Genomic DNA, 13,702 nt, shown 5'->3' with positions numbered 1-13,702 from the left:
TCGGCCGTCGTGCCCCAGCCAGAGTAAGGCAAAGCAGAGTGAAAAGTTGCCCGCACCCCCACTCCGCCCCAGGCACTGGGTTTATCACTCCTTCCCAAAGCTGGGGCATCAGGGAACGAGCCGCAGTGGTGGGGCTCCCTGCGTCCCATATTCTCCTCCCTCCTAGGGTTGGCGCACAGGAGGAGCAGGGTTGGCGCGGCACCCCCCGTAAGGGGAGGGATCCCTCCCCACCCGCCCCCCGGGAAAGGGAGGAGGCGCTGCGCGCTCCGGGTGGTGGAGACACGCCTGCCCCGCTCCGATCCGTGCCCCGGGGCAAATGGCCTCCCTCGAGGGTCTGGGGGAGCTGGCTGGACCCCCGGCGGAGACAAGCGCCCACCGCGAGGCTACTATCCCTCTTGCGTCCGGGCGCCCCCAGCGGGTTCCCCGAGGCGCCGGGTGCGCCCCGGTCTCCGGCGCCGGAGCGAGCGTGCGAGCGGGCCGAGTGGAGAGCCGGCGAGGCCGGTAGGAGGTGGGAGTGCAGAAGTGGAGGACGCGGCAGCTGCAGCAGCGGCGCGCCCCGGGGCAGTCACTGCAGCCCCGGCGGCGGCGGCGGCGGAGCAGCGGTGCGCTGCGGGCAGCGCAGCCACTCCTCTCTGCCTATCTCCCGCAGTTCCGATACCCCCTCCTCCTGGCCCCCTCCTCCTGGCCCCCTCTCTGGCGTAGAGGAGACGACGACTAAACCGCTGCGAGCAACTCCTTTAAAAAAAAAAAAAAAAAGCCGCATTGGAGGAGCCTGGCCGCAGGACCCCTCCTCCCTGGGCGCCCCCCACCCCTCGCCTCGCTCTCCCGCCTCTCCCCCCGCCAACCTCCACCCCCCCCACCTTTCCCCCGCCCCAGGCTCCCGGGCGCCCGCCTCCCTCCTTCGCGGACTGTCTCCCGACTCGCCGGCTGAGAGCCCTTTTGGACTGCGAGCGGCGGTAGCGGAGCACAGGCGGCGGCGCGGGACCTGCAGTCGCCCGGGATTCCCTCCAGGTGACGATGCTCTGGTTCTCCGGCGTCAGGGCTCTGGCTGAGCGTCTCTGCCGGCGCTCGCCCGGGATTACCTGCTGCGTCTTGCTGCTGCTCAATTGCTCGGGGGTCCCCATGTCTCTGGCTTCCTCCTTCTTGACAGGTAGGGGAGGGGTCGGGAGGGACCGACCCTCCCAGACGCTGGCTTGGTACCTGGGAGAGAAAGCGCTGACTGGCCCCGGGGACGGGAGGGTGGGGAACGAGCACCTTGGAGCCTGCTCCTCGCTGGCGCAGGGGGATGAAGGAACCCCTTCGGGCGTAAGGGGTGGAAAAGCAGTGAGTAGGCTAAGGAGTGGAGAGCGGGCAGGCTGTTGACATCAATACTGTAGTGATAACGGAAATTCTTCTATTTGAATTTGAAAAGTTGCTTTATTATTTTTAGTTTTCAACCTTTAGTTTGATCTCTTCTCCCGTATGCAATTAAAGAAAAAAAAAAAAAACTTCATCGTTTTCCACCCATAGGCCTGTCTCACTCTAAAGGGTTCCAATATAGCTTCTTTACTGGTAGTGATCTTTAAAGCACTCGCCCTCCAGACCTTGAATTTAAAGAAACTATCATATTTTAAAAGGGTAATAATAGCAGGGTATAATGATTATATGCTTTCAGGCAGGTGAAGACCTCAGCTGCTGTTCTGAAGGACATACTTTACTGACACCTGGTGCAGAAAGGAAAATATTGAGTCTATTTCTAAGAAAAGATTGTATTTCAAAAAGTAATTTCTATTCAACACAAGATGAGGCAGATTCATATAAAGGCCCGTTCATTGACACAGTCCTTAATTCTGTTCGAATTTAAAATTTGCCTTAATGGCCAATTTGAATTTTTTGCTTATGGGAGTGTTTGTTTAGTTGAAATGGTTTTATAAAGGAGGGATATTATTAAAGATCCAATGAAATACTTGGAATTGTGCTTAAACCAACCATCTGAGAGCAGAAAATGTATCTATATAGTACAGACTTAAAAAAACAAACAAACCTGTTCTAATAAAATTATTTAAAGTAGGTTTTTTTTCAGAGGGACTTTTTTTGAGTGAATTTGATTATTTAAAACTCATTAGGGATTTCTGAAATTTAGATATAGTTTTTTCAAAAAATATTAGTATAAAAATTCTATTTTTGTAACAAGGCCATGCAGCTAAATTTAAATAACATTTTTTCCCTTCAGGTTCTGTTGCAAAATGTGAAAATGAAGGTGAAGTCCTCCAGATTCCATTTATCACGGACAACCCTTGTATAATGTGTGTCTGCATGGTGAGTATGGAGATCAGGTAATGGGAAATCAATTGCTCCCTCTGACAAGGTGAATCCTATAGCTGTAATTTTATGACCAGATCTTAAAAATTGCTTTTGGTCATTACAAAACCACAGATGGCTGGTGAATTGAATTCCGTTGAATTTCCAAGTTTTACGGACTTTGGCAGTTTCTATTTCATCAGGCTAGAGATGTTTATCTCTGACATCAGGTTGCAGAAGTAAACTTCAGATGGACTTGGTAAAGCGTCACCTCAGTGGTAATTACCACTTGCACTTCTGCTCCCGGGAATGGCTATTGTCACCAAATCATAGGTGCCACCAAACTTTCTGCTCTGATTCTATTGTTGGAGCTCAGTGTGAAAATGATAACATTTAGGTATAAAGGTCTGGGATAAGGTATGTGACAAGGGGAAAGAGAGGTTAGAGTCACAAAGCACAAACATGGGGACAAGATGAGTTTCTTTGCCTCTTATATCCTAAGCTCTCAAAAACAGTCTTTATATATCTGATTTGGAAGCCATGAGTCAGACAGGACATTCTGTCCTTAGTAGAGGATGACACTTGGCTGTCAGCTGCTTAGTTAACACTGGCAGTGGCTGGTAGATTAAAAAAATAATTTGTTTCAGTTTATTTTAGCTTTATAGTTAATGATAAGATCTAATAAGTAACCACATGGGGGAGATTAAATTATGTGAATAAGAATTTCTGAGCTGAAATAGCGACTCACAAAGAACATTTTTGTTTAAAAGTGTTTTACATGCCAATCACTTTTGGCAAACCTTGATTAAAAACTACACATCACAAAACCCTGTTGGAAATACATTAAGGCAGTCAAAGTCAAATGCAAAGCTCCCAAATGATAGATGACTGCTTGTTATCAGATCAACATGCTGTATGCAACCAGAGAAGGGAATTTTCTCTGTTTAGGAGAAAGCCAAGCCATCTGGGTTTAAACTACCTGAAGTTTTTCATGACAAGAGATGAGGTCAATGTTGTGAAATGATAAATGGATGAAGGTGAATGTCTGCACCAAATGATTATCAGGTTCTGAAGACTAAGGAACTCATCAGAAATAGAGGTAAAAATGCATTCCATTTCCAGAGATGATAAGTGTTGCTGCTTTAACAAAAGAGAGCTGAGAGAGGGACAGTTAGGTTTGTGTTTATGAGCTGCCTTGTTAATGTATGATCTTTCACCAAAGGACCTGTTGAAAAGGAGCTTTGCATTAAATTTTGGCTCAGTTGTGTATTTAAAAATGTAATGTGTCTGCCTGTGTGTGTGTGTGGTGGGGGCAGAGGGGAGATGATTTCTTTATTTCTCCTATCTGCATAGTGTTAGTGAATTATTTTATCTTAATCTCTTAAGATCTCAGAAAATGGGGTAATATTTAAATGAATTTGGAACTCCACATGCGAAAATATTGTTTTTCTCTTCAGCAATATTGTTACATTTATAATGTTTAAACACAGAGTTTGGGTTTTGCAAACTTTTCCCAAATAGTACAAAAATTCTCCATACAGCATTTCCTTTTTTTGGTACTCTTGCCTCTGGTGGAAATCGTGCCTTTCCCCGAAAGTACAGCTTACTGCTAATAAGACCTTGCTGTTTTGAAGGTAAAGAGTGAATCTGAAGAAAAAAGATGCGTCAGTTGGAATTCTGAAGTGATCCTTACATTGATTACGTTCAGAAGGGTGGTAGGTTCATTTATATCTTTGAGTAACATTTGGAGGTATCTGCCTTCATGAGAGCTATCAGAAATCCTTTCCAAATATATAAACTCAAGACTCAAATTCTGACTCACTTGCTTTTCAGAGGATGCCTCAAAGTTCCCCCTAGCTGAAAGGTTCAGTGATATGTTGCCGTGACTTTTGCAGGGGTTTAGGATTATGGGTCCCAAGTTGTCATAGTTATTATTGTTTCCCAAACATTTGTAGTACTTGATAAAGTTGAGTAAGGCTAGATGGACAACTGTTTCTTTATTTGTAAGTTTCCAAGAGATCCACTGCAGTATATGAATTTCAAAGCACCTAGGCTACCATGAGGCTAGTTGACAATTTTATATTTACACTGGAAGGTAGGCTTATTTAGCAAACAGATAATGTCAGAAATAACAACTAACACTTATGAAATACTGTATTTGCTGTCACTTATCGAAGACTGCATCATTTCATTTAATCTTCACAAAAATCTTTTGAAGATTTTTACCCCCTCCCCCCATTTTACAGATGAGGAAACTGAGGCTAGAAGATTTAGTAGCTTGTAAAGGTCATATTTTAGTAAACAGAGGAGCTGGAACTCACTCTCACCTGTCTCTAGAGCACATGCCTATAGTCAAGTGAAACAGGCTATTTTCTAAGTTAAAGATGTGAAAAAGCAAGGAAAAAAATGGAACGATTGTTGAGTTATTTGACTTTTTGGCATTGCTTGAGTTATTTTGCTTTTTTCTTTTGAGTCTTTTAGGAGTTTGGTTAGCTAACATTTGTTAATCACATTATATGAAAGGAAAATCTCGTTATGATTTCAGTTGACCTGCAGGGAGCTTTCGTTGTGAGCTAGTTTTATGTATGTATGTTAAGAGGGTATGTAATAGTCAAAACTGTACTTTGGATAAAGAAAATAGTCATATTTAGTTTGTATTGGTCCAGCCTTTTGGCAGAAAGCTACCTAAAGCTGAGTATAAGCTCATATCTTATTTCATAACACGTACTAAAAAAAAAGCTAACCTCAACGTATGCTTAAAAAAGACGTAAAATGTTACAGTTGAGAGGAAATAGGTGGCACAAAGTCCTGCATATAATTACAGTGTAAAAGCTAGAAAAATCCCACAGAATCAACTTGGCCTGATTTAAACTTTTAAGCTCTGAAATGTTTCGAAGGTGGAATGAACTCTTTTCTGTGGGAATTTTGAGGATGACAGCTGATGCTGTGGCCATGGCGAGCAGAACTGAATAATTTTATTCTCATTTATCCTTGTCTGCCTGGACCTACTCTTGCCAGCATCAGTCGTGGTCCAAGAATAACCAGTTTGTCAGCTGCTGATGGATATTATTTTAAAGTGTGTGGGTTCAACTGTTCAAGGGGGAAGGTGAGAAATTGGACTATTGTCCTGAAATCTAGGGAAGCGGGTAGACAGTTTGGATTAAAGATGCAAGCGCTTCATTGTTCAGTTAGAAAGCAAAGCACAGCTTTTCCTTGTCTTAACAAAATGGTCTTTTGTGGGGCTGGGGAAGGAAAGCCAGACTTCTTGCTGTTTTGTGTGGTGTTTTTCCCTTTCTTGCTAGAATTATTTTTCCCGTAATGCCTAGAAAAACATATTGGTGCCTTACGTGAAGTACAGCTGATAAGAGCCAGCCCGTCTCACCTAATGAATCGAAAGTGGTCCTCTGGATTTTTTGGGCATCCCCCAATCCATCCAGTGAACCTGAGGATGTAGTACCTCTGCTTCTCACCCCTTTTCCACCTAACTGTAACATAGAAGGAAATGGCAAAAGCCAGTGAGTTCGGCCCAGTACTGGAAACCCGAGAAAACTTGGGAGGCTGGGACTCAGAAAACAGAAGTCAGTCCGAGCTTAGTTTGGCATACATTTTGTTCAGCAAAAAACATTATTCTGAGGTTTAAATTTCCTCTTTTAAATCCAGAGGTACAATTTAGAAATGGACCCTCTGCTCATAAAAAACAACGTGAAATTTGGTGTTACAAGTGGGGCTCCACCTTGCTTGGAGCCAACCAAGGGGTGCACACAGAGGGGGCTTTGTCTGCTGTCTTCTACTTTTAATCACAGAATCCTCTGTCACTAAACAAGCAGCTACCAGCATCTTTGATTCTCTTGGGTACTTTCTCTCTATAAAAGCCTGATGTTTTTTATTGTTCAAATTAACTGGCTGAAGAATAGTTATCTATTAACTGAACAAGTGTAAGGCACGTGTTTGAGGATGAGGGAGACAGCGGTGCATCAGGATTCAATTCCCTGTATGTCTGTGTGTGTGTGTGTGTGAGAGAGAGAGAGAGAGAGAGAGAGAGAGAGAGAGAGGGAGAGAGAGAGATTGTGAAAGAGAAAGAGAGTTGGAGAGAGGGAGATTGAGGAAGGTGAAGGAAGGAGGGAGGGGAAATATAAAGTAGTCGATGTGTTCAGAGAGCTATGCTTCATACATGCACTTATGAATAGGTTGCTACAATTTTTTGAAAATTGTTTTGTATCATTTTTAGACTGGATAGTGGATGCTCACTAAGGCAACGATCAGGGTTTATTTATTTATGTGTTTATATATTTATTTATTTTTATTTATACTCTATTTAGAAGGTGGTGTGACAAATTGCCTTCCCATAGAATAAGGTATTCAATAGAGTTTTAGGAAAGGGTAACTAATTTAGTTAGAGAAGACTCTTGAGAGTCCCTTGAACTGCATGGAGATCAACCATCCCATCCAAAAGGAAATCAATCCTGAATATTCATTGGAAGGACTGATGCTGAAACTGAAACTGCAATACTTTGGCCACCTAATGCGAAGAACTGACTTATGTGAAAAGACTCTGATGCCGGGAAAGATTGAAGGCTGGAGGAGAAGGGGATGACAGAGGATGAGATGGTCGGATGGCATCACCAACTCAATGGGCATGAGTTTAAGTAGGCACCGGGAGTTGGTGACGGACAGGGAAGCCTGGTGTGCTGCAGTCCATGGGGTCACAAAGAGTCTGACACGACTGAGCGACTGAACTTAAGTGAACTGAACTGAACTAATTTACAGCATCATACTGACAAATTCTCCAATACCAGCTCATAGACGATTATTATCATTAGAACTTTCTTGAGGCTCGTAAAAATGGAGCAAACATCCTGAAGTTATATAGTTACTAAGAAACAGACCTGCGATGTGAAAACAGTGTTTTCTCTGCTAAACCAACTTGCTTTTGCAGGTTGTTTACTATTTCCAAATGTCTACAGATCCCTCCAAGGGCTTCAGAGAGTTATCTCAACCTCTGCAAAGCTGACATAGGCTCACTCTAGGGAGTAGTTAGAGTAATTTTGTCTTATAACACAAACCAAGTCTGGACTTGGAGGGCCCTTCAGGGGAAGATGCAGTGCAGGCATCATATCATATCATTTTGGCAAAGTGCTTTAGCCCTGGCATCAGACAGGCCTGGGTTCCAATACTGGCTCTGTTGTTGTTTAATTGCTAAGTGATGTCCAACTCTTTTGCGACCCCATGAACTGTAGCCCACGAGGCTTTTCTGTCCATGGGATTTCCCAGATAAGAATACAAGAGAGGGTTGCCATTTCCTTCTCCTGGAGATCTTCCCAACCCAGGGATTGAACCCTTGTCTCTGGCATTGGCAGGTGGATTCTTTACCACTGAGCCACCTGGGGAGCCTGGCTCAGTCACTTACTGCTGGTGAACTCAAGAAAGTTTTTTCACCTTTCTAAGCCTCCATTTCCTTATCTGTAAAGTGGGATGGCTGTCATTAACAAGTTCATAGACTTGCTGTGAGAACTAAATGAGCTAGAACATTTAAGACTTGGTCCAAAGCTTGGCATATAGTCAGAATGATTCATTATTGTTATTGTTGATAATGATGTTAATGTATAAATTCTGATTTCCTCACATGGAATTAGAGGCAAATATTCATTAGAACAGAGAGAAAAGGGGGGACTTCCCTGGTGGTCCAATGACTAAGACTCTGCTCCCAATGTAGGGAGCCCAGGTTCTCTCCCTGGCCAGGGAACTAGATGCCACATGCTGCAACTAAGAGTTCGCATGCTGCAAGCTGCAAGGAAGATTGAAGATCTCACGAGCTCCAACTAACTCCTAGTGCAGCCAAATAAATAATAAATATTCTTTAAAAAAAAAAAAAAAAGAAAGAAACCCTATGGGCTCATTAAAAAAGAAGGAAAGAAAAGGGAGGGAAGGGAAGCCGATGGAGAAGAGACCTAGGCATAATGATGCCAAGCCCACCCATCATTATGAATGGACAGGGCTAGGTCAGTAACATTTTGTGGGGTTTTCTGTCCCTCCAGACTTGGACTAGGTTGATCTGAGCTGCTTTCTTATTGGTTCAGTGGTCTGTGAGCCCTGCTGTAAGTTTTCCCCTTGCTCTCCATTAAACACTAAAAAAACTTTCCATGGAAGAGGGGCCTCGTTTTTCTGCAGAGTATTTACGTCTCTATGCCTGTGGGGTCACCTTCACTTATACTTTTGTTGGCAGAGGGATAGGGTTGGGACTCAGGAGCGCTGTAATTCTGGAAAAACTGCCTCGTGGTCCTGGCATCATGGTGATTTTCCTGGACTGCCTTGTACAAGTCTCTCAACCCCATTCCAGACCTGAGTAGGTTTTTGCTGCCCACTTACTTGTGTGCTCCCCTGCCCCATTCCCATCCCATTTTAAACACGCTTTCTTTTCATTTCAAGGTACCAGTCTTCATAGTGTGCACCACCAGTAAACCTGTGTTATAAGTGTGGGAAACCAGGCTGGGGAAAGAGAGCCCTTCCCCAGATGAAGATTCAGATATAGTGAGGGCAGGAGAACAGGACATCATAGGAAAAGTCAGGCAACACAAAATGATGGAAAATAAACCAGTTAATACAAATTCATTGAATAAATAAAAGATATAAGTTTCTCGCACCCTCTTCTATGGCACTTGGGTCCAACTGATAGTCTGTTAAATCCTTTATGCTATAAAAGAATACTAGTAACATCACCTTTCATGGCACCAGGAGGTCAAGTGTGCTTGTTGAACTTAGTTAAGATCAGCAAAATGAGCTGGGTGTATATTTTAAGACCTCCTGATTCCCAGTTTTAGTTCTATAAAACATCGTTCAAAGCACTAGGGATAACAGGTTATAAATTCAATAATATTATTCTTTCTTCCTTCTTTTCACACTTCATTCTCCCCTTCCTTTTTTGCCTTTTCTGTGTTTGAAGCATTGTGCTGGTTGGGCACCTTGGGGAGGCAGACCAATAGTACAGATTCTTGCGCACAGTGGAATGCAAGAGGAAAACGCATGCATGGATAAGTTTTGGATTCCATTTTGGGGCCATCTCTCTCCTCTTACCCACAGTGATACCTTGCTCTGCACTGTTGCTTGACCCATTTGACAAATTATTCAGTTTGGCAGATACTTTTATGGTAATATGTATTCTCAGTGGTAGCACACATTTTTTTACAACAATCAAAATTGTACGACCCACCTTAAAGCAAGCGTACCCCTGTGCCGGGACCTCCAGACTTGCAGAGGAGTTTCAGAGCCCAAGTTAATGTGCTAAGTCACTTCACTTGTGTCTGACTCTTTGTGACTCTATGGACTGTAGCCCACAAGGCTGCTGTCTATGGGATTCTCCAGGCAAGAATACTGGAGTGAATTGCCATTCCCTTCTCCAGAGGGATCTTCCCGACCCAGGAATTGAATCTGCATTCTCTTATGTCTCCTGCATTGGCAGGTGGGTTCTTTACCACTAGTGACACCTGGGAAGCTGTTGATAGAACTTGGCAATAAAATAAATAGCAAAGGTGAGAGATGGGTGGATTGAAGGGAATTTTGAGAATTCTAGCAAGTGTTATGCACAGTGTAGGAAGAGAAAAGGGCATGGAGGTGGATGAGGGATAATAAGTTTAGAACTGAAGTGGGCTTGAAGACCTTCCAATTAGGAAAACCTTGTAGGCTTTTCAAAATGTGGATCTTGATAGTAATAGAGACATCATCAGGACTAGAAGCCAATGTGTTAACTGTTTGCATTGAAATAAGTTTCAGAACTTTGGGGATAAATTATTTGTCTTTGGAAGGGGTCCAAATTGAGATTTCAAGAAATTAGCCTATAATAGTAAATAGAAGAAGGGCTATATTTAATAGAAGGTTAAGAAAGGAGAAGCCAACAACTGATACTGAGGTATAGTTACAGAAGGAGAACCAGCAAAGTGCAGGCCAAGGCAGAAGATGTTTGAAGAAGAGGAAGATCAGTGGTATTAGATCTTGCAGAGTTAGACTGGACCTTCTGGGAGAACATTAAGGATGGAACTTTCTCATCATCATCTTGAACTATTTGAAGCAAACGCAATGGTGCCCAGGTCCCTAGGACTTGTTGCTCGTTTTCCCATGGAATAGAATTGATCATAGATAGAATTTGGTGGAACCTGGTTTGAAAGAAATACCAAGATTGCTCTAGGGATTTTGAAAATTTAGTGCAAAAATAACACATTTTATGAATGTAAAGGTTTCAGCAAAAGTGAATACCACATGACATTTTCAAAGGTCCCCAAACAAAACTAATTTCATAAATAAAAATAATAGACTTTGGAAATGTCTTTGGAATGTTTCTATAGTTACGTGCAAAATGGACAAAGCTATACGGAGGCATTTCTTACTTTGAATCAGAGCAACAATATCAAAGAACTTGGCTAACATAAAATCTTACCATTATAAACTTTCAAGTTTGCTCTATGAAACTGTTAATGGTGCTTTAAAAATATTATGATATAATTTAATCCTTTAGTTAGATCTTCAGGAAAAATATTTTCTTTTTTCACTAAATTTTTGATGTCTGTTTCATCACTGAAGAAGACCTGTGGGATGGCAGCCTTGGTGTCTTAAATTATGAGTTCAAGTCTCCCCAGGGCCACCTTGTAGCTGTGCATAACTGGGCAGCCACCTTGGTCTCCCTGAGCCTCAGTTGTGGGTAAGTCACAATGGTATTTCTGCCCTTTGGTTTCATTTCTAAAGAGAAATCATAATGGAGACCCCATCTGTGGGCTGTAGCCATTGACTGAGGTGACGTGTATGGGTTAAATACACTAGTGTTTGTGAAAGACCTCTGTATACAGTATAAGGGGAACTATTATTATTAAGGGCCAGAACTTGAAGAGAAGAAAGTGAAGTGTATGCTATAAACCAGTTTTTAGCTCATACTTTAGTGAGTATATTTTTTAGCAATGATAGTGTAGTGACTCCTTTATCTCCTTTAATAGTTGTACAGCTTTGCGTGAGTTGCCTAATATTTCTGTATCTTGACATCTTTATTTTCATCATAGGGCTTTTGTCAGAATTGTGAGTCAAAACATTTCTTAAGTCAAGATTCTTAAAACAGGGTCTGGAACGTGGTAAGCACTTCAGAAATGATAGCCCCAGCCTGCCAATGCAGGAGATGTAAGAGACATGGATGGGTTCAATCCCTGGGTGGGAAAGATCCCGTGGAGGAGGGCACAGCAACCCACTCCAGTATTCTTGCCTGGAGAATTCCCATGGACAGAGGAGCCTGGCTTACTACAGTCTATGGGTTTGCAAAGAGTCAGACATGACTGAAGTGACTTAGTACACTGCAGACACGCCACCATCTAAATGCTATGCAATTACTGCCTATCCCAGACTTCTAAGAAGTGCTTAGATAGATGACTACAAGACTTCTAAATCTTCTAAGAAATGATTAACTGGACTACTGCTTCTATTTCAGTGTATGGCCAATTCCTATGATGTGTTTACTCTGAACTTCTATCAGGGCAGATGATGGAACTTTAGTAGAGGTGACTGCTATCTTTTCCATAAAAGATAGAAAACCTGGGAAGTATTGGGGCTTAGCAAGATGGCTGCTTCTCTGTTTCTCATTTTCAGAAGTCTACCTGTTTAGTATTCGTCTCCTGACGGCTAATCGAAACATTGCTTTCACAGCGAGGCCGACCTGTCCTTTGCGGCACTGCCATTGAATGAGGAAGTGGAAGGTGGGAGGCAGAAATGTAAAACTAATTACTGAGTGGAGCCACTGAGACTGATGCTTCAGAATCCTCTCCCTTTAATTAGATTAATTTATTTATATTTTAAAAAAATTTAATAATTTTGTATGCTTAAATTTTTATTTTTGGCTGAGAGGCATGGCTTGTGGGATTTTAGTTCCCCAGCCAGGGTTTGAAGCCATGCCCTCGGTAGTGAAAGCACAGATTCCTAACCACTGCACCACCAGGCAGTTCTCCCCCTTTTAAAATGTGCAGAGCCCTGCTGTCTGCCCAGCCCCAGTCACTCTGTGGGTGCTCACGGTGTAGCAGGTGATCCCACATTAACTAATGTGACTGGATTTGGACTTGGAGACCCTCCACGTTCACAGAGCTTTGTGTGTTTTTGACCAGCTGTCTCATCAACTCGTCTAAGAATCTACCTCTTCTCTTTGAGAGCATGTTCTATGTAGTAACGTATGTGGTTAACTTGGGCACATTTATCTTAGGAGATGAGGTCTTCAAGTGTAAGAACCTTGTCCCCTCATCTCTGGAAGCCCCATAGCTTCAGCGAGAGGTCCGTAACCTTGGGACTTGAGTGGGAGTCAGGCTGGAGTTTCCTGTTTATAATTTGGGTTGTTAACACTCGGGATCGCTACCCCCCAGAATGGAACTCCAAGTTCCAAAACAGGATTCTCCCAGTGAGTTTGTCACAGAAGGTCAACCCCGTCTATAAAAGACATCCTAAGTAATCATTGCAAGAACACTTTTTTTCTTCCTTTGAAAGGAATGTAATCCCATTTGAGAACTAAAATCATATAGACATTAAGTCCTGCTTTTATTTGTGACAAAAGGAACATTCTCTCTTATAGAAATACTCTGCTGCCTTGTAGGCGACAATGCAGGAGGTGCCTGAGAGGGGAGGATCCAGGATTATCTCAGTTCTGTTTTCAAAAATCACAATGAAAAATGCCTTGGACCCCCTTGGCTGCCATTCCCATCATTTCCTCCGCCTTTCACTGAGGCTAACTCCGAAACCTGGACACAAGCCTCAGTGTTTATATTAGGTTTTGGATGTTAGCTCCCTTGGCTTCTGGGAGCCGACTCTGTTGAAAATTATGTTTTTCTTTTAAGGACAAAGGCCTTATTGTATGTACACGTCGTGCAGTGTAATGAGTTTTCTGTTTTGTGTTTTTTTTAATGTTAGGTAATGGGCGGGACTAACCCAGATCTGGCAAATGAGAAGTTCAAAGGTCTATACCCTGAGTGGCAATTTGAAGGTTTCACGCAGGTAACTCAACCAGAGAAAGTGAAACGGCAGGACAAGTGGCATCTCCCCTGACCAGAGCATGTCCCCTGAATGCCCTGCTTTGATGGAATAACCATAAAACGGCTGTGGGAGAGGACCTGCAACATAAGTGATGATACCCCAGGGACACTTCAAAGAGAATGACAGTGACAGTAAAAATCACGGAGATGACAATCCTCACATTTTCACTTATAAAAGCACGTGTTTCCAAAATAACTCTTGTACTCTTGGTCAAGTAAATAGGTTTTGGCCAGATGGTTTTTTCATGGCCGCAAAGGCTGCAGGCGTAGGCTGAGCATCTTATTTTGAGATGCCGTGCAGTGGGCTCTCTGGTTGTACTGCTGGCCTCTGCAGCTGTGGGTGACCTCAGAAGACTATTTCCAGGAGAGGTGGAGCTGGT

The 13,702-nt window shown here is 43.1% G+C and overlaps 1 protein-coding gene across 2 annotated transcripts in view; it reads left to right on the top strand.

The window, feature by feature from the left end:
- The first annotated feature begins 903 nt into the window (after positions 1 to 903).
- BMPER (BMP binding endothelial regulator) overlaps positions 904 to 13,702 on the top strand; it is a 247,111-nt gene continuing 234,312 nt past the window's right edge. For both annotated transcript variants that reach the window (XM_081533567.1, XM_081533565.1), the window contains exons 1-2: positions 904 to 1,150; positions 2,213 to 2,298. In XM_081533567.1, the coding sequence (XP_081389693.1) occupies positions 1,018 to 1,150; positions 2,213 to 2,298 (219 nt within the window). In that variant the 5' untranslated portion in view covers positions 904 to 1,017. The remainder of the gene's footprint in view (positions 1,151 to 2,212; positions 2,299 to 13,702) is intronic.

This window comes from Giraffa tippelskirchi, chromosome 10 (genome assembly GCF_054371585.1).
Source record: "Giraffa tippelskirchi isolate mGirTip1 chromosome 10, T2T-mGirTip1v1.2.pri, whole genome shotgun sequence".
Taxonomy (NCBI): Eukaryota; Metazoa; Chordata; class Mammalia; order Artiodactyla; family Giraffidae; genus Giraffa; species Giraffa tippelskirchi.
This window is presented reverse-complemented; position numbering and strand designations above follow the sequence as displayed.